The sequence below is a fragment of the Copadichromis virginalis genome, linkage group LG20, assembly GCF_057382275.1.
Source record: "Copadichromis virginalis isolate Kocher_CV1m ecotype Utaka linkage group LG20, C_Virginalis_male_GT1.1, whole genome shotgun sequence".
Taxonomy (NCBI): Eukaryota; Metazoa; Chordata; class Actinopteri; order Cichliformes; family Cichlidae; genus Copadichromis; species Copadichromis virginalis.
The window spans coordinates 23,416,192-23,440,736 of NC_140637.1; the positions used below are offsets into that span (position 1 = coordinate 23,416,192).

Genomic DNA, 24,545 nt, shown 5'->3' on the forward strand with positions numbered 1-24,545 from the left:
AAAAAGATGTCTGCATGGGAGCATGTGTTGGTCCCGAACCTTTCAGCATTGATGGTGCCTGTCAATATGTGTAAGCCGCCAATTCTATAGGGAGCCATGTTGCTTACCTGCTTTTAGTTTACCTAAATAGTTGTAAAAATGTTGCAAAATGTTTTTTTCTTTTTAGTACCAATTTTCGAGCTTTGTTTCTACATTCTGCTGCCATCAAAAAGCTCAAAAGTGCTTATTTTTTATTGAATTAAGTTTAGCACAAGTTAGTCTCCTGTTACTAAAGGTTTATGTAATGTAAATTTTTACAACTCACGAAAAAATTATAGAGGACAATCACTCTCACTTATCATAGAAACTGAACTGATTCGATTAAATCCCAGGAAATACTCTTTAGAGACGCAGGCATTTATGCATGAATTCAAGAACCACATGGATGTGCAGTAAGACATAAGTGGGGGGCTGGGACGTGACTCTCAACTGAAGCTGTGGCTGGGATATTTAATGACTGACCGCAGTGAAGCAAGGAGGAGGTCCATTGTGTCCAGATCTACAGCGTCTTAGCTGGCTGCAGCCATAGCCACGCACATGGCACTGCATACTGGGGCTATGCTTTGATGTACAGCCGCTCCCAGAGCAGATGGAGAAAGAAAAGAACTGGGTAAAGAAATAAAATCAGGGGACTGAATACACAACAACTAAAAATGCTTGATGGGGGGTGGGTGAAAAAATTTCAAACAGAATAGGACAGCGGCTTTTTTTTGTTGCTTATTGGAGTCTGCTTTGAAGTGAAGTATCTCCATGTACAACTTTGTATTTTTGTGATGCTGCAATAGAGAGAGAAAGAAGAGCAGGACATCAATTGATATCAGTCAGTCCCCCTCTTTGTGCGAGCCACCGGGCTGGAGTTGGGGTGGGATATGCAAATACAGGCTGTCTGCCTGCCCCTTCAGAGGCAGCAAGAGCAGCACATTGCTGCTTGCACACACACCCTCACTCGTGCAGAGAGCAGATTACTTAGAGGGTCGAGCCTCGGCAGCAGGTTTCCTACACAGTATTTGTGTATATGGAGCTGAAACTTTCCAACAGACAGACTGACACTATCTTCCCTCTTTTCTTTGCTCTCTCTTGCGCTCATCTTTCTTCTTTCGCCTCCTCCAGCACACCTTTGTGTTGTTTTCCTTCCCCTCTCCCTTCCCCCTCCCTCTTCAGTATCATCAGTTTTCCCCCTGCTCCGTCTTGCGTGCTCAGAATTTTGTTAGTGAGCAACCTGAAGATGTACAGGACAAGATGCTGCTGATGCTAGAGCTGTTTGGACTGCACGCCTCCTCCAGGGCCCACTGAAGAAAACAAGACTTTCCATGTGCCAAGGAGCAACACAACACCCAGAGGAGCTAGAGACTACCACTTCTGAACCCCTCTCCTCTTGACAGTTGAATTTTTGAGACTCTGGATTAGCCTTGGAAAAGACTTAGAAAAACAAAATGCGGACCAAGTTGTGCCAGCTAATAGCACAGGTCTTTCTCCTGGGAGTGTTCCTCTCTGTTGTTCACAGTAAAGGGACTTTCTATGGAGGCCATGTCAACCCTTTCTATGGAAACAGATACAACCTCTACAAGGCTGGACTCAACCCTCACCACTCACCAAACAAGCCCATGACCCGTCACAAGTAAGTTCTCCACCTTGGACACATAACAGGAACAGATGCATGTTTTATTTGTGTTTCCAAGGTGCAGGGTATTGAATTCTAAAATCATTCCAAGTAGCTGGAGTTCAAGCAGGACCCACCTAATACTGTATTTCCCTCGAGAAACCCATGTCACCAGTGAGTTGCAGAAATATGTTTTTAGTTATGGAATCAGCTTGGTAACAGATCCCTGAATTGACGCTCTGTTTCTGTCTTACTCAAAATCAGCCTCTTTTCTGTGGTTCACACCTAAAACCATCTGTGGCTGGGGATAAACACTATAGTGCAACAACGAAGCAACAGTGAAAACAAAGCCATCATGACGGTCATTATGGTGCAGCGAGGGGGTGCAGAGTTGATGACAAGGGTATTGATTCCTCACAGTCACTGTATGTGTGTGTGGTAAAGGGGTGGGGGGGCAAGGGGGCTCAATTAGGGGCAAGATTTATGGTACAGCTGGCAGGAGGGAGTGGCACAACTGGCTTCCAGTCGCAGACACTGATTTCAAATGAACTTACCCTGAGTTAAGTAGAAAATTATTTAACTTTTCCAGATTTAACACAAAGGTGAGGGGTGTTCATCTGCTTTTAATTACTGCATGACAGATACATATTGTAAAGATGATACACACATACACACACACAGAAGAGTAACAGTAAGTTATGAACGCTATTGAATGAAGTTCTGAGATGAAACAGACTTGTGGATATATTTTGCCTGATGCCTGATGTTTGGCCCGCAGGGCTCTTTTGGTTTTTCCTCCCTCTTCCTCCCCCCCTTCTCTTTTGCTTGGCTTCCCACAAGAGCATTTATGCTTTTGGACAGCTCCCCAGCTACCTGCTGCTTCACTCAAACTGCCACAGAAGACTGCTGATTGCCCAGCCCCACTTAGTCTGCCATGTATGCTCACCTCCACCCAACATACTGTTCAGCATCCCTCAACCTGAATGCAGTGTCTATATTGAGTCTACACCTTTAACTTTCTCACTTAACTCTAAAACTGAATATATTACTTTCATCCCCTTACATTTTGCTCACTATTCGGTTAATCTGAATATTGGATTTTCCCCAGCTATTATTAGATTGCCACTTTTTAAAAAAAAAAAACTGACCTAATTGACTAACTAAAATAACTTCTTACTTAACACAACTCTTGCAGAAATACATTTATACAATCAGACTCTTGCCCCCCATATATTTTGTACAATTTTATATGGTAAGAACTGGACTTTATCTGTATAAATTGTTTCTAATGGACATTCATCTTGTGTTTCCGGAGGTATTTATTCACCAACATTCATATGCCCTAAAATTCTGAACATAAGTATGCGATTTCAGAGAATTGGCAACACAAATCTATAAATATGACCATTTTGGAGTCACAGGGAGCTGAAGCTTAAATTGCCAAACTCGAATTGGCTCACTAAACAGTAAGCCAATGCAGTTTTTATAATGATTTAAGTGTTCTTATGTACAGCATGGTAGCTATATACCTGTATACCTTCCTTTACTTTTTGACAGCATTGCCAAAGAGGTTTATTTCTTTTTATACAGGCCGTCGTGCCAGATTTCCATCTTACACAACAAGATTAGTTGATTAGCCAGATGTAATAGACTTTCCAGTCAAAACAAATTGATCAATAATGAAATACAGTCAGGAACTGCTTGTCGCTGATAACTGGTAGTATTGCTCCATTTGTTTCTGAGAGTCCAACTATAGTTTTATATAGGAGCTGCAGGCACATCTTAGACACAGTAGCCTCTGGGGACGTGTTGCTGTCAGACCACCACTACAGACATATGAGCTCAGTTGTTGTCAGCCTGACTGGTCAATGGAAATAGACACTTTAAAATAACACGTTATGATGTGTGTGTGTGTGTGAGTGAGTTTATGAATGCCTATTTAAGTGTAACTAAAGGACTTCACCGGAGCGCATTTACAGCATGTAAATGGTAAATGGCCTGTATTTATATAGCGCTTTACTAGTCCCTAAGGACCCCAAAGCGCTTTACATATCCAGTCATCCACCCATTCACACACTGGTGATGGCAAGCTACATTGTAGCCACAGCCACCCTGGGGCGCACTGACAGAGGCGAGGCTGCCGGACACTGGCGCCACCAGTAGGCAACGGGTGAAGTTGTCTTGCCCAAGGACACAACGACCGAGACTGTCCAAGCCGGGGCTCGAACCGGCAACCTTCCGATTACAAGGCGACCTCCCAACTCTTGAGCCATGATCGCCCGTAAAGTCTAACTCCTCTTTCTAACTTGACTACACTCACACATTGGCAAAACCTCACTGGATTTTTAGTACGAGACTTAAAAAATTCTCAGCTGTTGGAACACCCCAGACTTTTTGTCTTCATGTTGAATTATTGTCTGTATTTTGGCAGCAAAGCGAGTGATTTGATTTCACAGTCATTCCTTCATTCAGTGCAACCACTTGCTTCTGTAAGAAAAATATATGGCCCTCCAGTGGGTGACTGTGACATCTTAGACAGTTACAGTACTGTACCTGTCACAGCTCTATTGCAAAGAAGCTAATTTTCTTCCAAAGGTTAAACTGTGGCTCAGGAAGGTCAGATTTTGTGATTTATGTTTTTAACAAAAGGTCTGGGAAAGAGGAAAAAATGAGTGAAAGAAATCGCTTTTTGAGTATTTTGGAAGTTCTTTTAGGATTAGCAAAACAATGACTATTTTTCACACATCACCACTGAACAGGTGCCAAGAGTCATACATAGTCATCACTGGGAAATGGGTATTGGATAAATCAAACAGCATCCTGGGAGATGCCACATGTCTTTACCAATCAGATTACAGACATATCTGAGGGCTTTTTCTTTGATGTATGGGACAGAGATTAAGGGGGAAAGGTCAGTAGGTTAGCAGAGGTTAAAGGTTAGAGGTTGCTGTTGTACGTTTATCTTGAATGTCCAGTGGAGAGCAAGAATGGAGCCGGTCTCCTGCTAAGGGTCAAAAAGACCATGCAGCAAACTCCCAAGCTACCTGACACTTTTCTTTTAAAATCCATCTGCCAAAGTACTCAGGTTTATGTAAGAACAGTGAAAAAGATTAGTTGCTTTTTATAAAATATTGAAGGTATTTAATGAGGTTGGATTATGATTCAGTTTGTAGTTAATTGGATAGGGTGTTGATTCTGGTGCGAATTTCCAAATAATTATCCCAAGCAAAGTGTAACTGACAACTTACATCATTAAAGTAAAGCATCTACATTTCAGTGCTTTGTTATTTTTATGCAAAAGTCTTCCAATGAGCCACAGCTGGCATGTACAGGTGTGCTTTAACTTTTTAAGACTAAAAGACATTTACAACAAAAAGTAAAGTTATTGTTCACTTTTGTTTTTAGTCAGCAGATTTAGGCATAAAAACGTCCTGGTTTATAAAAAGATTAGCATTTTGGTAAGAATGCAGTCTGGGTTTTTTTTTTTTTTTGCATTTTATAATTTACAGAAATTTGCAGGAAAAAAAGGGCAGAAGGGGAATCAATAAATGGATAGAGTTATACTTGCCGTGTCTCTTGTTTTCAGTCTTTATGCTAAGTCTGGCTGATAGCCTGTGACTCTTACCTTCATACTTGGCTAATACACAGATCAAAAGATCTTCTCATAAAAGCCTCTGAATAAAAAGAGAATAGTTCTATTTTTATTTGCCTGTGAAGAGATTTGTGTTGCAGGTTACATATGAGTGATATTCTGGTCTCTTCAGTGTATCAGGCCTATGTGTAGAGCTAAATAAAGTATCACAGTTACACTGTTTCACTCTTATTGCATACACAATAACCCCTTTTCTTTGTAAATCTAATAATTCTGTTTGAAACCGTTCTTTTCAGAAGCACAGAGAGCTTATTCAAAGTAGATTATGTACTTTGGAAAATGCCTGAGGATAAGTAAAGTTATTTTTTCAGTACATCTACATGTACACAAGCTTATGTTGTTGCTTTTAACAGCTTAATTTCCAAAATGTAAGCATGTGTAGTCACTTGAGTTTAAGCTATGATGACTAGAGCTGGCTTGGAGATGACCCTGTCTCCAAATGACAAAGTGATCTCTTTGGTCTTAAAGCTGGGAGTAGCATGCCTTTACCTCTAATCATTAGGCATAAGCACAGTTTTAATAATCCCTGGACCATGGGAATTTCAAGACCTGCCAGTTGGCTGGAAATAGGCTTCATTAAAAGCATATATCAAAGGAGATGGGCCTTGGAGTTAGACCAATGGTCCTATTAAAGATCATATTTTTTTCTTTATCCATTCCACTCTTCATAAATCTGTCGGACCCAAAAGCAATGGACTCGGGTCAAGCAGTCAGGAGTTCCTACAGGTGAGAGTGTGGTTTGTAATGAGTGAGGTAAGCCCTTTAGTGCCACATGTCAAAACAACTGAGGCAGTATAGGGAAAAGTAAAGAGCCTGACATGATGAGGCAAGGCGGAGGAGCTTTGTGATATATAGAATGAGAGAGAGGGGAAACGTACAACACAGCAAGAGAAACACTGATATGACTAATTAAACATAACCTGTAGTTATAGGAAAATTTATAGGAAAGGGTGAATGAGAGGTGATTTGTTCAGGCCCATCAAACTGTGGAGGTGTAGCCACAACAATACTTTCCAAACACATTCCACATGTGAATTTGAGATGGGAATTCTGCTTTTCTCTTGGGAGGCTATGAAAGGATTTTTAAGCTGAAACGCTATACTTCAAACATTTACAGTGGGACCAGACCAGCAGTCACAAATGCCATACTCCAGTGACACAAAAACAGACAATACTCAGAGTAAGGAGGAGGGAGAGAGACCAGAGAGACAAAGGAAAGTGCAGTTTTCCTGTCGTGGTGAATGGAGATGAAGACTTTTCATACTGATTGAAAAGGAAGAGTGCAAGGTCAGATTAGGTCTGGAGACACATGACATAGTTTACACAAATTCAGTTTGTGTATTCAGTGGGGATTGGGTGGTTCAGTGAATGTGTGGATCAACTGGAGACTTTCAGTTTTGGGTGTTTCCCTGCCTTCTTTTTGCTTTCTTTTGAAAAACATCAATTGTTAGTTTCATATAACACACACAAAAAAAATATTTAGCGTTAAGTAAGTGAAGTTAAATGACTATTACCAAAATAAAGAGATTATTTGGAAGATTAACATTTTCATTCATCCAAAAAGTGATTACTGCGTCATTGATATCCATTTATTGCACCTTACCAACAAAGTAAAAACATACCCTGAGAATTTTCAAAAACTGAAAGTGAAACTTAGTATATTTCCTTTGGGAGCTCTGAGCTCAGGTCTTCTTGCATAAGTCTCGACAGGCTTTGCACATCTGGAATTGGGCAGGTTCTTCCCCTTTTCCTATGAAATTGTTTCAAACACATGTAAACAAGCTAGCTACATGTTTCTCCAGGAACGTTGTTGAGGGTTTGATTTTTTTTTTTTTTGTTCTGAGGAATTTAAGGACAATCATAGACATCCAGAAACCACCCTTTCATTGCCATGTTGAACGCATGTCTCAGTCTCATGTTGTGTGCACTATCTTCAAAGACATTGCCTCAACTTGAACCGGTCACCCTGTCACTGCTGCTGCGAAACACCCCCAGAGTATGATGATACCACTACCATGCTTCACTGTGGCATGCTTGATAATGGGCAGGGTCTGGAGCTCACCGGGCTCTAAGTTCTGGCTAAATATTTCAGTTTTTGTCATCTCATGTCTGGGAATCTTCCTTTTTCCAGAGTCTTTATGAGTAATTCAGTCTAAATTGATGGGAGAAGGTGCAGAATTATCACATTTACAAAATAAAATAGGAAAATGCACTAGTGTGTAGTCAGTCGTTTCTTACATACATCTTGTCTTTTCAGAGATTGTGCATTTAGAGGCATGACTTCCCTGTGCCAATGCGTCAACCTCACCAACTCATCACTGCAATAAATAGTACTGGTCAACAGGTTATTTACTAGAATACATTTATTAACCCTGTAACCTGAGTTTTTGAGACCTCTGCTTCATCTGTGTGATTTTTTTCACAACAAGTGTTTGAGCAATAAATTGCACAAAAATACTGGATGTAGCAAAATTATACAAATTAAAAACAAATTAATTATTAATGACTTTTTTCAATTTGTCATAACTTTCAATAAACTCACCAGTTTAAAAAATATATATTAACTTTCTGGCAATTATTTAATGTTTCGGGCTTTACAGTGTTGGAGCCACCGTGGTGTCTAACTGCAGCTTCACCTCTACTCTATATTATGATCAGGTGTGTTGCATGTTTGGAAGTGCTATTTGCTTTTAACTATAAGCTTTAAATAAACGCGACTTGACCTAGGTGACTTGTACTGTGTGGTACTTTATGGGCAGCCAACCCTTCTCATCTGTCCCCCACAAGCTCTAAAACAAACACGCCAGAAAGTATTTATACTTTTTAACAGTAGTGACCTTGTACCACACTGGCTGACAGATGAGGCATGGAAAAAGCTCAGAATAGGCTATCACTCCTCTCTCACCTTTTCACTGTTCTGTCTATAGCTCTCTGATCTCATATCATACACATCAGGACTTGGACATTCTTTTTCCCCAAAGTGTCCAGATTAACAGCCTTCTCACAGCTGGGCATCCTCCCACACACAAAAGCAGCCCAAACAAAGTTCTCACCTACTCTGCAGCTGCTGGAAGTGGCTATAATAATAAGAAATGCTAAAGGCAGCGCTCCTGCTCATATACGACCACTTCCACATCGAGGGTTCATATTTTTGGAATAAAGTTTGTGTAGTCTTCTTTTTGCAGAGTTGAGTGGTCTCTGTGGATGTGAGATATAAACCCAAGGTCTTTATTGCTTGATTATGTGTCTATAAAATCTGCACACGTGAGTATGTGTCATTTTCTCAACAGCTGACTGTATTATTGCTTTCAGGCTTTCAAGCTGAAACTTAACATTCGTCTTGTAAAAACAGGTTTTCACACAGCAAAGGCGACCTGCTGCTGACCTGACCGACAGCGCAGCGCAAAGGGACGGGATTTATATCAGCACTCAACTCTGAGTTTCACAAAGCCAGAAACCCCCCTTGTATGGAAGACAGTGAGGATTAAATATCACTCATAGACCCAAATGACACTGACAGAAAAATGACAAAAAAATGTGAAGCAGAAACAGAAAACTGTGGACAGGGAACCATTTCCCCCCCCTCATGTACATCTGGATTGCTGCACTTTTCGCCATGGTGTGAAGTCTGTGGGTTACATCTCACAGCTGTGAAAACGGTCACACACTTACTATTCTCTATATCAGGGGTTTTAAACAGAAGGCCTGGGGACCAAACCAGGCCCAGCGAAGAGTGAAATTCAGCCCACTGGACAGCTTGAGATAATGTGAAAGAATGCATAGATTTCAAACTTTTAACTGTATTTTCACAGGTTTTACAGTTTTTCCAACCAACCCCATTGCCATTCATTCTACTCCAAAATAACTAACAGATAAACAATTTTAATGACAGGAAAGTTCCTTTGTCCCCACTATTAGTGAGTCCACAGTAAATTAACAAAAATATATTATAATTACAGGATAGTAAAATAACCTTTTCTGCAATTTTACATATTTATCATGTAGTTTCACTGGTCGGGATGACTGAAGATCAAAATATGCTGTATGTGGCCCACAATGTAAAATGAGTTTGACATCTATCTATCAGCAACTATCAGCTATCAGCTTTTAAGAGCTACACAGAGACAAGTCTTTAAGCTCCTTGAAGATGTAAGATGAGAAAACTAAAGGCATTAAATTTGATTTATATCACATAATAATACTGAAGCCATTCACTATAGTGCTGAAATATTCAGGTTGACAGTATCTATAGCTTTTCTATACTGCAGAAATCGCTATCAAAATCTTCATGTGACTTTGACAAACACATTTGTACAAGATCTAACTGCTTACGTCTCTCTCTCTCTCTCTCTCTCTCTCTTTTTTTTTAAAAAGTCATTTACTTTGGTGCCAAAAACTGTGTATTGTCTGCAATAGATCTCACTGCGAACAGCAGATGACAGCACAGGGAGTGATCAGTTTTAAAGTCCCTCTGGCCTGGTAAAGAAAAGAGCCTGCAGGTGGAGAGGGAGAAGAAAAACAGCATGAAAGCAAATTATTAAGAACAACAGAAATGTTACAGGAGTCCAGCTTTTGAAAAAAAAAAAAAAAAAAAACTAGCCAGAAAAGATGATGCAGCATCATTTGTGTTGTCAAATTAAGCTTGCATTTCTTATTTCAATGACCTAATACATTATTCCAGCCAGTTCCCCTTTTTGTTATGCTAAGAAAATCATTTGCACCAAGTAGTAAACTGCATGCGGGAGTTAAAAGTACTTAAAGAACTCCCATCATACCACATCAGTTAAGGTCGTAACTGCCACTTCCTTAACAACCCATGACCTGGCAGCAGGTTGTCAGGCTGGTATGAAAGGAGCTCTGTCATTCTAACTTTTGCCCTCTACCTTCTACTGCTATTAACATATGTCAACACAGGGAGAGTGGTGACACACACACACACACACACACACGCAGAAAACACTGTCAACACATTTGCAGAAGGACACAGCGGCGCAGTGGTTTCTCACACATTCTAACAGCCTCCCCTCTCTGTTAGCCCTCTGAACCTGTTAACTTGGCATGTAGACCCGCCTCGGCCCCCGTGTCCCTCCCTGCTGCTCCGAACACTTCTATTAGTCCTGAAACAGCTGTGGAGCAATGCTAAGTGCCGCATGTGTTGCTAAATGCTCCCCTCTGAATGTAAGAAATGCTTCACATGTGAGCCTAAAGAGAGCAGATCATCATTTCCTGTGTTGCACAGAGGCAAGGGGAACATTTAGCAGTTGCTATAGCTGCACTGGCTAAGAAGAGTGAGAGCGAGTGAGACAGGGAAAGTTCAGTGTGATGCAACAACTGCTCAAAGTTGTTACAGTGAAGTTAGTGCACATCTGAGCACTTCCAGGATTGAAAACAGTCTCCGTGAATGTTTTTGGTGCTCAACTACCCTACGTAACTAAAAGAAGCAAAACAAGCTAAAAGGACTTTCAGTTTTCTTAGTATACTTACATAAAGTACACTATGTAGGCTGTACAGTATATTTATTTGCATGGTTTTCGTGCAGGACTGGACTAGTATTGTATGAAATTGAACATGACACAGTGCATTTGCATATATTTGCAACTTGTAAAGCATGTGAAAAACACGTAAATCTAATTTTAACAATGAAGTTTGGAAGTCATTGCACACAAACATCAAACAACACCACAACACACTCTGGTACAGTCTTTGATGCTGACTGAATATCTTCCTCCTGCTGGGTAAAAATTCATGGGTGGTCTCTCCTCGTCCACTACATTCCCAAATTACATACACCACATGTATTTAAAATAGTTTTTGAATAAAGGAGCTTGTGTTGAAATGTTTGAGCACTTGCTTCCACCAGTGGGAAATTCCTGTAGTTTCAATAAGACTTCCACTTGTGTGGAAGTCCATTGGAAAGTGACTCTTCAACTTCCTTATCCACATCAGTAAATATTTTCTGGATGACTTTAAGGCCTCACTTGCTATTTTCGTCTTAATGAATATAAAAGATGCCGTTTTTGTAAACTGAAGTTCATTTAGCAATTGCACTTCACTGACTGATGAGTGTGCAGCATCCCTCAGCTTTTCAGTCAGAGCTGCTCTTCACCCTTATCATCCTGTTCCAATAAAACAACTTGGCAACAACAACAAAGCTCACTTTAAGCCTTTGCAGCGGGACTTCACTAACCAAGGGGTGTTGCCGAAGTGGCTACCTCATATATACATTTATACACAATCTATGATTCCACACACAACTGAAACACAACTCACTGCCTGGGTATTTGTAGTATACTGCATGCAGCTATACCTGAAAGTAACTGGGAATACAAGTAACTAAAAAATCCATTTAAAATGTCAAAATTAAAAATAAAAAAAATTGAAAAAGAGCAAAGGAATCCCTACTCAGTCCATCTGCAGCTGTAGCTCCTCAATGAAAAGCTCTCTTTGATCTTTTGTTAATATCTATCAGCTAGATCAAAAGCAAACTTTTCTTGTTTTTTTTTATTAAAGTGCCAATAAAAAGAGAAAAACACAACAACACGGGCTTATTCATAATCCAAAAGAAGAATGAGCTGTAAAAGATTAAACACAACAAAGCAAAGATTAAAACACTGAGTCAATAGTATCTTACAGAAGGTTTTATGATGCATCTTCATCACTTTCAACACTTTTGATGGAAGAAATAGCTTTCTGTTAAATTTTGCCTGTTACACTCCAACAGTTTTAATTATACACAATAAAACAGATTCCTCTTGACCTCAATACACTGAGAGTTTGCAGTTACAGCTTTACTTTTTCTGGCATGTTTTGTATCTTAAAGTGGCTATAGTTTTAGCCGTTTAAGTCTACTGTATACTGCCCTGTTGAATTAACAGTGCTGCTGCTGAACCACATTTGTAAATTCACAGTTAGTTATAGTACTTGTCTCTGCAGTGGTTGCTGTTCTACGAAATCTAAATAGGTTTTACTTTAACACACGTCAGTGTGATGGACACAGAGCAAAACAGGGGCTGTTGGCATCTTATTGGTGCTAGCATTGTAACATCCCTCTGCTCTCCCCACAGAAACCACTGCGCCCATGTGGTTCAGAGAAACATCACATGCATCATGCAGGATGGAGTGGCAACCTACGTGAAGGCTGAGTATACCACCAAGTGTATCTGGGGTCAGAAATGTCCTGTTGTGATGTGAGTCAATCAAACGAAGTAATACAATGCTGCAGATGTTTTACAGTTCAGTCTGCGCCTTAGGAGTTTGGTAATGATGTTTAAATATGTCGTTCTTTCTTTATATTTGGCAAACTGCAGCACAATGTAGAACATACTCTACATCAATACTGCCCTCTAGTGTTATATATTACCCTTATTAATGCACATCTGCGATACTGCTGATAACTTTTTATTTATTTTGCTAAATAAAATAAAATGCAGGGACGTCTGTGTTACCAATTCTGTCTCTGTGCATGGAAATGATTAAGATCTGTTTTTTATTTATTAAGAATTCTGGAAAGCTGTTGTTCTGCGTTCTTATTATTTGTTGAAAACATGAGAAAGTAAGGCATAAGAAAAAAACATTTTAACTTGGCTTTAACTTGTTCTTAGGCAGATGTACCTTTCTGCTATCTGCTCTCAAAGTGTTGTCTAGTAAGTTTCTCTTCATACAGGGAGTGCAGAATTATTAGGCAAGTTGTATTTTTGAGGAATAATTTTATTATTGAACAACAACCATGTTTTCAATGAACCCAAAAAACTCATTAATATCAAAACTGCATATTTTTGGAATTAGTTTTTAGTTTATTTTTATTTTTAGCTATTTTAGGGGGATATCTGTGTGTGCAGGTGACTATTACTTAACAAAAAACAAATATATACCCATTTCAATTATTTATTTTTACCAGTGACACCAATATAACATCTCCACATTCACAAATATACATTTCTGACATTCAAAAACAAAACAAAAACAAATCAGCGACCAATATAGCCACCTTTCTTTCCAAGGACACTCAAAAGCAAGGCAAGGCAAGGCAAGTTTATTTGTATAGCACAATTCAACAACGAGGTGATTCAAAGTGCTTTACAGAGACATTAGAAACAAAAACAAATAAAAAGCATGATTTAAAATTGATTAAAACAAGCAAACAAACAAACAAACTAATTAACAAACAAACAAACAAACAAAACAGTATATAAAATCAAAACAGATAAAATCAAAACAGATAAAATCAGTAGTTAAAATGTTAGTTTTGAAATTTAAGCTTAAAAGTGTGGAATTGGTGCTTTATTCAAATGCAGCTGAGAACAGGTGAGTCTTCAACCTGGATTTAAATAAACTGAGTGTTTCAGCTGATCTGAGGCTTTCTGGGAGTTTGTTCCAGATATAAGGAGCATAAAAGCTGAATGCAGCTTCTCCGTGTCTGGTTCTGACTCTGGGAACTGATAAAAGACCGGATCCAGATGACCTGAGGGATCTGGAAGGTTCATACTGGGTCAGGAGGTCACTGATGTATTATGGTCCTAAACCATTCAGAGCTTTATAGACCAGCATCAGAACTTTAAAAGCCTGCCATCCATGGATTCTGTCAGTGTTTTGATCTGTTCACCATCAACATTGCGTGCAGCAGCAACCACAGCCTCCCAGACACTGTTCAGAGAGGTGTACTGTTTTCCCTCCTTGTAAATCTCACATTTGATGATGGACCACAGGTTCTCAATGGGGTTCAGATCAGGTGAACAAGGTGGCCATGTCATTAGTTTTTCTTCTTTTATACCCTTTCTTGCCAGCCACGCTGTGGAGTACTTGGACGCGTGTGATGGAGCATTGTCCTGCATGAAGATCATGTTTTTCTTGAAGGATGCAGACTTCTTCCTGTACCACTGCTTGAAGAAGGTGTCTTCCAGAAACTGGCAGTAGGACTGGGAGTTGAGCTTGACTCCATCCTCAACCCGAAAAGGCCCCACAAGCTCATCTTTGATGATACCAGCCCAAACCAGTACTCCACCTCCACCTTGCTGGCGTCTGAGTTGGACTGGAGCTCTCTGCCCTTTACCAATCCAGCCACAGGCCCATCCATCTGGCCCATCAAGACTCACTCTCATTTCATCAGTCCATAAAACCTTAGAAAAACCAGTCTTGACGTTTCAGCTTGTGTGTCTTGTTCAGTGGTGGTCGTCTTTCAGCCTTTCTTACCTTGGCCATGTCTCTGAGTATTGCACACCTTGTGCTTTTGGGCACTCCAGTGATGTTGCAGCTCTGAAATATGGCCAAACTGGTGGCAAGTTGCATCTTGGCAGCTGCACGCTTGACTTTTCTCAGTTCATGGGCAGTTATTTTGCGCCTTGGTTTTTCCACACGCTTCTTGCGACCCTGTTGACTATTTTAAATGAAACGCTTGATTGTTCGATGATCACACTTCAGAAGCTTTGCAATTTTGAGACTGCTGCATCCCTCTGCAAGATATCTCACTATTTTTGACTTTTCTGAGCCTGTCAAGTCCTTCTTTTGACCCATTTTGCCAAAGGAAAGGAAGTTGCCTAATAATTATGCACACCTGATATAGGGTGTTGATGTCATTAGACCACACCCCTTCTCATTACAGAGATGCACATCACCTAATATGCTTAATTGGTAGTAGGCTTTCAAGCCTATACAGCTTGGAGTAAGACAACATGCATGAAGAGGATGATGTGGACAAAATACTCATTTGCCTAATAATTCTGCACTCCCTGTATACCATTCGAAAGACACAATGGGAACAAGAGTGGATTTTCTCTGTGTGTGTGTGTGTGTGTGTGTGTGTGTGTGTGTGTGTGTGTGTGTGTGTGTGTGTGTGTGTGTGTGTGTGTGTGTGTGTGTGTGTAAAGAGAGACTTTGATTCACAATGGATAGAAAATTCAGCTTAAACTAAATAACAATGAAGTTGGGTGCTAACCCAGGTCCAATCCCCTGATGCCATCATTTACACCACGATTATCTTAATCTCTTAATCTTCCTCTAATCCCTGTCTAATCTCATAGTGAACAACTAAATCCTGTTATTTCTGCTCAGCGCCATCTTTCCATCCTGTATTTGTGCTCATGATTGATGAAAACAAAAGTACTTCTAACAGTAAAACCTGATATATTTCACTCATAACATTTGCTTAATCACTTATTGTAAGCACATTTATATCACATTTCCTTTAGGTATAGGACATTCTACAAGCCAAAATACAAGGTTGGTTTTAAAACAGTGACCGAGCTCGAGTGGAAATGTTGTCCCGGCTATTCTGGAGAAAACTGTTACGATGGACCCACGTCGCATCCAGATATTGCAATGCCACCTTTCAAGGGTGCAGCTCTTCCCCATCGCCCAAGTGTGAAGGGCTTCCCCCATGGCCCTAGACCTCCTATTGAGCATAAGCCTGGAGGAGGCCAGCTGGAGCCAGGAAAACCCTTCCCTGGTATACCCACAGGAAAGACAAATGGTGAGAAGAGGTTCCAATTTGTTTATTGTAAAGTCTTGGAGTATTAAATTAACGACTGTCATTAACTCTGCAATGTTTTTGAATGTTTGCGCATTATTCTGTAATTGAAACCACTTATTTCCCTCATATTTGACATATTTATGAATATCTCTAAAACGTTCCCTTTTCTGTGATTTGCCTTCAAAATACAGGCAACAAATATGGCATTTCAGGTGTAACTGGTGAGCGCTTGGACCGCATCGAAGAGGACCTGCGTCGCCTTACCCAGGGTCTAGACACTCTTAATGGGGTGGTGACTGGCCTTGAGGACCGACTACGCACATCACTCCGCGAAGACACCAATAAAATTCTGGTGTCCTTGCTACCGAACACACCTCGTGCGCCCGACTCTGCTGTGGGATTTGGGCTGATCCCAGATGGGACTCATGATGGGTTGGATGGAGCAGGAGGCTTTACTGGATTTGGGGATTTAGCAGGGAGAGTGACAGAAGTTAGGGATGAGCTGCGGGCCAAGACTCATATTCTAGAGGAGATTCAGGTACTGTGCCATAATGCCTGCTGATTGATCATTTGATACATTGTTTTTCATAGTTGAAACAAATAATGCCTCATTTCTTTTTTTTATTCCTTCAATAAATATTCAATTTTGTCTCTGATCTGACTTCTGTTCATCTTTAGGGGATGGTCTTGGGTCATGATGGCCAGCTGAAGAAACTGTTGGAAGGAGCTATAGGCAGGCCCATCCCTGGCCCTGACACCAGATCTCTTCTGGACGAACTCTTAGATATCAAGCTGGCAGATATAAGGGGTGATATCCTGGATGGCTTTGAGCGCCGTCTGACGAGCCTCGAGAAGCACTGTGATCAGAAGATCGGGGAGGTGCAGAGGGAGTGCCACAGGGAGCACATGGATGGCCAACAACAGATGCAGCAATCTCTGGATGGCAGAGAAACTGGACTCAGGGAGGAGTTGGGTTCTTTGCAAGCTCAGATTCAGGGTCTAACACTCACTGAGAGCTGCTGCGGACAGGTATGACATAAGTGGGGTTGTAATATAACAATATAACAGCAATAAACTAATCAGTAATCTGCTTATTAATTGAAATCCCGAATAATTCTGGTGCTTTATCCATACATATGAAATTGAAAAGTTTTTGTTTTCCAAATGTTTAGGCTAAGCTTTATCTCCTGACAGTTGCTGAAACCTTATTGCATTATTGCAAATTTTGACGCTCAAAGAAAAATTTCCCAAAACACCAGTCTGAGGATTAGGGCCACCGAACAAAAGTTGGGGGCATCTTTTTTTCTTCTTTTCCAGAATTCTGAAATTAAAGTCAGAATTCTGACTTTAATCTCAGATTCCTGAGAAAAGATTAAAAAAAGGAGAAAAATAATAACTAATTATTAAATGCAGAGTGGTGAAAAGAGTGCTTCTCCACTCTATGTTCGAAGCCCCACCTTAGAGATGGCTCCATATGTGCTAAAAAGCCAGTGTTTCCCTCTCAGACCTTTGAAACACACTATACTGAAATGTTATTATGGAGATTTGTTGAAAGGTACTAAAAATATCTTGGCTGCTCCAAATCCAGCTCTGAAATCCAGAAAGGGTCACATCACTAAATTGTAATAATTTATGAGTGCAGTTTGTTAGGCCATGACATGGTTTACACAACAACTAATGAGTTATTGATTGTTGCAGGTGAGCAGTCTGTCTCATCGTGTGTTGCTGCTGGAGGAGTCGGTTAAAGGTTTTACGGAGTCACAAAGGCAGCTCCAGACCGCATTTAATGACCAAACCATCCACATAGACACCCTGATTGAGACTCGACTGGTGGACATAGAGGGCCGAATAAATGCCACAAGTGGTAGTTTTGACGGGGTTGAAGGGTTTCCTGGTGGTCTGGATGGTTTCAAGACTCTGTTTGAGGACAAGCTGAAGACCCTGGAGGAGAAAGTGTCTGTGGCCGTGGAGGAGCTGAGTAACGCCACAGCCCCGGCTCTTCTGGAAGGGCAGGTGGTCCCTGCACTGGAGACCGAGATTGAGTCGGTGAGGAGGAGAGTTGAAGGAGATCTGGATGGAATTCAAAAACAGTTAAAACACCTGGAGCTCCTCTGTACCACCTCTTGCCCACCCTCGACGCCACCAGCGGGAGGTGTCAGCGGCACTCAAGTAGAGGACGAGTGCAAAGAGATGGAAAAGAAGATGACAAACCGTCTGGACTCTCACTCTAACCAGCTGGATCGCTTAAACAACACCCTTCAGAACATGCTCTTCCGGATTGCCCAGGAGGAAACAGAAGGGTCTATCCAAGGAGAGATCACACTGCTAAAGGTCAACATCAACTCTGTGAACCGCACTCTGAAGGGCCTAAAGGACTCTCTTAGCTTTATTGCAAGTGAAGTGGGACATGCTAATTCCACATGGGAACAAAGAGAGCACCAACTCGTCAACCAAGTGCAAGGAATCACCAAACTCATGGGCCACCAAGCCTCCCTCCTTGGAGCTGGGGAGAGGCGACTGGTCCAGCTGAAAGGGGAGCTAATGGCATTGAAGAGACAGCTGGCCGGGGAACTACGGGGCTGCCACAGCACAGCAATAGAAGTGCAGAAAGAGGTAAAGGATGTCGATAGCAGGGTGACCCAGGTAGAGGGCCAGTGCAGCAACCTGAGCGAGCTGGCGGATCACCTGGAACGGATCCGGGCGGAGCTTGAGAGACACTCTGACTCCTACCTGTCCCAAGTAAACGGTACCTTGGCAATCCATGCAGAACAGCTAGCTGAGCTGAAAGATGACATCAAAGACTGCAAGGCCAAGGATGCTGCCAACCACAAAGGAGACCAGTAGCATTTCAGCTACAGAATCTATAAAAAAAATTAAGACTTAAGTGTGGTTTTTATTAGCCTTCATTTGCTTCTGTCTCCTGTCTTTTAAACCCACTCTGCACAGATGCAAATTAACCAAACTAGTGAAAGTCATTTCCCTGTGAGCTTCTCATCCCAGTTCCTCCAGATGTCCTGGGCGTTTAGTTGAGTCATCTGGAAAGAGAAGAGGACAACGCAGAATACAAAGACACGCCTACGGTTGTCTAGCTGGGCGATATTTTCTCTCAAGGTTTTATTCTAGAGGGCATTTCTCTGATCATGATTGTTTTGTTTAGACATTTTACCTGTTTAACTTATATGAAGTGACTGGATTGTTGTGATATTAAACTGTTTGCATTAAAAAAAAATACAGCAAAACACAGTGCTGCTATGGGTTTTTGCTGAGAAGCACACTCAACAACCTCTGTGTGGACACTTGCCTTGTTTTTTCTGTTGTTGTTTAAAAAAATACTGTATGTCAACTTGGTGCTATTTGCATTTTTGTAAACCTTTGTTTGTTTTACACGTTTAAAAATGCCTTATACAAATATATCTCTGCTTTGTCTGTTGTGTTCATTTGCTGCCACTTGGCTCAAAGTTGCAGAGAAGTTCCATAATTCACCATTAGGGGGCAGTGAGAACACACAACACGGCGTGGTCGACAGTAGAGAAAGTCTAAAACAACAAGTACAACTTTATCTGTTATAGCGTAAGGAACTGTGTACATCATCTAGTTTATCAAGTTAATTTTTCTGTTTAATTATTATAATTAGAAGTTGGGTGGTAAGTACTTCTCGTTAAACCAAATTCTCTAAGCCGTCAAATTCTCCACTTTAATTCAGCTTCAGTGAGCTACCTTGACCCCACTGAGTCACACTGTGCTGTGGTTTAGCAGAAACAACATCATCTAGGTCTCTCCCATCAATACCTTGGAAACCTTTTGGCCTTCTTGTTTTTGTTGTTTCTTAACGTGTAGCCATTCCTGTAAAAATAAAGTATGTTATGACAACTTTCACAGTAGAAAGCATTCCTAATGAATTTTTTTAATCTACACCTTCATAAAAATCTGATGTAACACTGGAATAATGATTTTTTTTTCACAGCCAGTTCTAGCCCATTACTCTGAAGAGGGCAATAAAAATGTACCTGACAAGATTTTGTCCGTTTCACCCCAATATTCTTTAAAAAGATCTGAAAAACATTGTACTCTTCTACAGTCTGTTTGTGTCCTTCATTAAAAGGGTGTGTAACCAGCAAACAAAAGCTGAAACTGCATTAAACTGTCCACTTCACAGATCAGTAAACTTCCTCCTTCTAAGAGTTTGTTTGTTTGTTTTTTTAAAATGTTACCACATAATTAAAACAGCAAAAATAATTTGAATTACAACTAAGTCAATATGCTCGCTGCACTGCAGGTTTTACAGAGTCAGCACATAGTTAAAGACAGTAACATCCCTCCGTGATTAAGTAGCTGCCAGCATGTAATGGGGACCAGAAATATATCATTATTTGCAGTGAAGCATATAGGATTGAAGAATCTGATGCTTGACTAAGCAGAGTAAGCTGTTCAACCCCGCTGACTTAACCAAGCCGATGCATGAAAGTCTGAGCTCATTTGATACGGACGTGACTGAAATAGTTTGAGAACGATGTGCTAAAGCTGCAAAACAAATCAGTTCACAAGACTGTGGTGCTGCACGGCAGTCAGATAACAAATAAAGTCACTTGGTGAAGAGTCTGGCAGACTTTAAGATCAGGTGACACTTAATCACAATGAATGAATAAAGCTGGGAAAGATCAACTGTAAAAAGGTCTGCTGACCTTGCTCCACTGAAGCGTCGTCAGCAGACCTTCTGTACGCTGTCAGCACATAGTTTGTAAAGATAACATCTTACAGTAACCAGAACAGGATGGAGCAATCACAGCATAAGAAAATCCAGAAGCTAGATTTTTTAAAAGTTTTTAAAAAATGCTTCAGGAGCAATACAGTGCAGACAGAGTGGCCGTACGTCAAAGCCAAAGCCAAATATGTACATGATGTGAGTCAGAAGCCAGACTCCCTTGAAAATATTGTAAGTGGTCTTGAGCAAGTTCTCCAGGCTTTCTGACAGTCTTTAAAAAAAAAATAAAAAATGCAATTAAAATCATTTGTTTCCTTTTCTTTAGTTGAATCTACATAAAATATCAAAGCTATCACAGCGTGAAATTGGAAAAATTCTTGTAAGGACCCCAGAGACGCATCTGTTCACTGAAGCCTTGTGAGTAATGGCCTCTGTGGAAGGTTGTTTCTGTCAGGAAGCCATTCAAAGGAAGTGAAACAGCCACATTACATAGGAACTCAACAGAAAACCAGTGACAGCAGGTCTCATGGAGAACTGAATCCAAATTCGACATTTTTGGTTCAAAACATCGCCACTATGTATGGAAGAGATCATAAAAGAGGTACAACAGTGAGTGGCTACTTAGCAGGGTCTATTAAGCTGAGAATGGATAAAAAGGCTCTCATTATCTAAAGAAGAGCCTTGAATGTGCTTCAGGAAGTCTTGAAGAATTATTCCTGAAGAAAGCTTGCCAAGGAGGGTTCAGGCTGTGTTGGAGACTGAAGGTGGTCTTACAGAATATTGACTTATTTCCATTTATGCTTTTGCACACGTTTCTGTTAAAACTGTTTCACAGTTCCCCAGGAAAATATAAAGAAATGAAGGGTGGCTCAAGACTTTTGCAAAGTACTATACAGTGGGATGCGAAAGTTTGGGCAACCTTGTTAATAGTCATTATTTTTCCTCTATAAATCCTTGGTTGTTACAATAAAAAATGTCAGTTAAATATATCATATAGGAGACACACAGTGATATTTGAGAAGTGAAATGAAGTTTATTGGATTTACAGAAAGTGTGCAATAATTGTTTAAACAAAATCAGGCAGATGCATAAATTTGGGCACTGTTGTCATTTTATTGATTCCAAAACCTTTAGAACTAATTATTGGAACTCGAATTGGCTTGGTAAGCTCAGTGACCCCTGACCTACATACACAGGTGAATCCAATAATGAGAAAGAGTATTTATGTTGTAATTGTAAGCTTCCCTCCTCTTTTAATTTTCTCTGAAGAGTAGCAACATGGGGGTCTCAAAACAACTCTCAAATGACCTGAAGACAAAGATTGTTCACCATCATGGTTTAGGGGAAGGATACAGAAAGCTGCTCTGAGATTTAAGCTGTCTGTTTCCACAGTTAGGAACATATTGAGAAAATGGAAGATCACAGGCTCAGTTCAAGTTAAGGCTCAAAGTGGCAGACTAAGAAAAATCTCGGATAGACAGAAGCGACTTCAGTTCTAAGGTCAAATGGTGGGGAGTCCCAGATTTAAACCTAGTGGGAGTTTCCCCCCCAAAGAGGGACAAAAGGACCCCCTGATGATCCTCTAATCGCCTGAGCCAAGGTGTGAAACTGGGTGTGGGTCCCAATCAGCCAGAGTTTCGGGTGAGTTCATTGTGAAACCTGGCCCCACCTTATCATGCGAATTCCTGAGATCAGATGGCCCAGGATGTGAGTGGGCGTTAAGGCGTCTGGGGAGGGATCTCAAAACTGGATTATAGATGGCAGACAGTTGGTGTCGTAAACCACCGCCTCTGTTCAAAGATGGTCGCTCACAGTGGACATAGATGGCTTCTTTCACTCCTCTTTCAAACCATCTGTCCTCTCTGTCCAAAATGTGAACATTGGCATCCTCGAAAGAGTGTCCTTTATCCTTAAGATGCAGATGGACCGCTGAGTCTTGTCCTGTGGAGGTGGCTCTTCTGTGTTGTGCCATGCTCTTGTGAAGTGGCTGTTTGGTCTCTCCAATGTAGAGGTCTGGGCATTCCTCGCTGCACTGTACAGCATACACCACATCGTTAAGTCTGTGTTTTGGAGTTTTGTCTTTCGGGTGAACCAGTTTTTGTCTGAGCTTGTTGCTAGATCTGAAATGCACCGGGATGTTCAGACCCAGCAACACGCTGGTGGCCAACTCTCTGCCATCTATAATCCAGTTTTGAGTTCCCTCCCCAGACGCCTTAACGCCCACTCACATCCTGGGCCATCTGACCTCAGGAATTTGCATGATAAGGTGGGGCCAGGTTTCACAATGAGCTCATCCGAAACCCTGGCTGATTGGGACCCACACCCAGTTTCACACCTTGGCTCAGGTGATTAGAGGATCATTAGGGGGTCCTTTTGTCCCTCTGTGGGGAGACACTCCCACTAGGTTTAAATCTGGGACTCCCCACCATTTGACCTTAGAACTGAAGAAGCTTCTCGGATGAGAGGTGAAACATCTTCAAGCAACTTAAAGAAGTCCAGACGCTTTTCTTTGCAAGCTCCTTTGATTCAGAAGAAGCCTTTTCTCCACCCACAGAACAAACAGAGCCGCTTAAGGTATGCTAAAGCACATTTGGACAAGCTAGCTTTATTCTGGAATAAGGTGCTGTGGACTGATGAAACTAAAATTGAGTTATTTGGCCATAACAAGGGGCGTTATGCATGGAGGAAAAAGAACACAGCATTCCAAGAAAACACCTGCTACCTACAGTAAAATATGGTGGTGGTTCCATCATGCTGTGGGGCTGTGTGGCCAGTGCAGGGACTGGGAATCTTGTCCAAGTTGAGGGACACATGAAGGATCGAAGACCACTTCACCACCAACAACTCACGACAGGTATGGCAGGGAGTTCAGCACTTAACCAACTACAAACCTGGCAATACCACGTTGACTGAGGGTAACGCGGAGCTTGCAGAGGAGCTGAACCACTTCTTCGCACGCTTTGAGGTGAAGGGACCAGAGGCAGCAGCAGCAAAAACATCGGACAGCAGCAGCCCAAGCCTCATAGTGCAGGAATATGAGGTGAGGCGCACACTGAGGGCAGTGAACCCCAGGAAGGCCACCGGACCAGATGGGGTAACCGCAAAGGTCCTAAAAGAGTGTGCAGACCAGCTGGCTGGGGTCTTCACTAAGATCTTCAACACTTCACTGTCCCAGTCCTGCATCCCGCCGTGCCTAAAGTCAGCCACAATTGTCCCACTGCCAAAGCGTACTAACATTAGCAGCCTCAACGACTACCGACCAGTTGCTCTAACACCTGTTATAATGAAGTGCTTTGAGAAACTGGTCCGACGTCACATCATGTCCTGCCTGCCACCCACACTCGACCCGCTCCAGTTTGCATACAGAGCTAACAGATCAACTGAAGATGCCATTGCTACAACGCTCCACACCACCATCTCTCACCTGGAAGTGCAGGGCCGTTACGCCAGGCTGCTCTTTGTTGACTTTAGCTCTGCTTTCAATACGATACTCCCGGACAGACTAATAGATAAACTGCTGGAAATTGGACTTCCTTCCACCACCTGCCGCTGGATCAGAGACTTCCTCTCAGACCGTGTACAGAGAGTTAGAGTGGGGCCTCATCTTTCCTCAGCCCTCAGCCTCAACACCGGCTCTCCACAAGGCTGTGTACTGAGTCCCCTACTGTACACTCTGTACACACATGACTGTGTTAGTTCCCACCCAGACAACACAGTCATCAAGTTTGCAGATGATACCACTGTGGTGGGGCTCATCTCAGGGGGAGATGAGACTGCATACAGAGCTGAAGTTCAGAGGCTGTCAGATTGGTGTGCAGACAACAACCTGGACCTCAATACCACCAAAACAAAAGAACTGGTAGTTGACTTCAGAAGGAGGAAGTCCGAGTTGCAGCCTGTCAGCATCAACGGGGAGTGCGTGGAAAGGGTCTCCAGTTTCAAGTTTCTGGGTGTGCACATAGACACAGACCTCCAATGGAGCTCTAACACCTCTGCGGTCTTAAAGAAGGCCCAACAGCGTCTCCACTTTCTGAGAATCCTCAGAAAAATGGACCTGAAGAAGGAGCTGCTGACCGTCTTCTACCGC

At 41.6% G+C, this 24,545-nt stretch overlaps 1 protein-coding gene across 1 annotated transcript; it reads left to right on the forward strand.

The window, feature by feature from the left end:
• Window positions 1-992: 992 nt before the first annotated feature.
• emilin3b (elastin microfibril interfacer 3b) lies at window positions 993-19,632 on the forward strand. Its single transcript, XM_085444297.1, has 6 exons — window positions 993-1,657; window positions 12,356-12,478; window positions 15,476-15,756; window positions 15,948-16,294; window positions 16,435-16,785; window positions 17,455-19,632. The coding sequence occupies exons 1-6, from the start codon at window positions 1,473-1,475 to the stop codon at window positions 18,598-18,600; spliced, it is 2,433 nt and encodes an 810-aa protein (XP_085300423.1). The 5' UTR covers window positions 993-1,472; the 3' UTR covers window positions 18,601-19,632.
• The last annotated feature ends 4,913 nt before the right edge of the window (window positions 19,633-24,545 follow it).

Coding starts and splice junctions, on each gene's coding strand:
- emilin3b (XM_085444297.1), top strand. CDS start 1,473: ATGCGGACCAAGTTGTGCCAGCTAATAGCACAGGTCTTTCTCCTGGGA. Junction 12,479..15,475: donor CAGAAATGTCCTGTTGTGAT/GTGAGTCAATCA, acceptor CATTTCCTTTAG/GTATAGGACATTCTACAAGC. Junction 15,757..15,947: donor ACCCACAGGAAAGACAAATG/GTGAGAAGAGGT, acceptor TTCAAAATACAG/GCAACAAATATGGCATTTCA.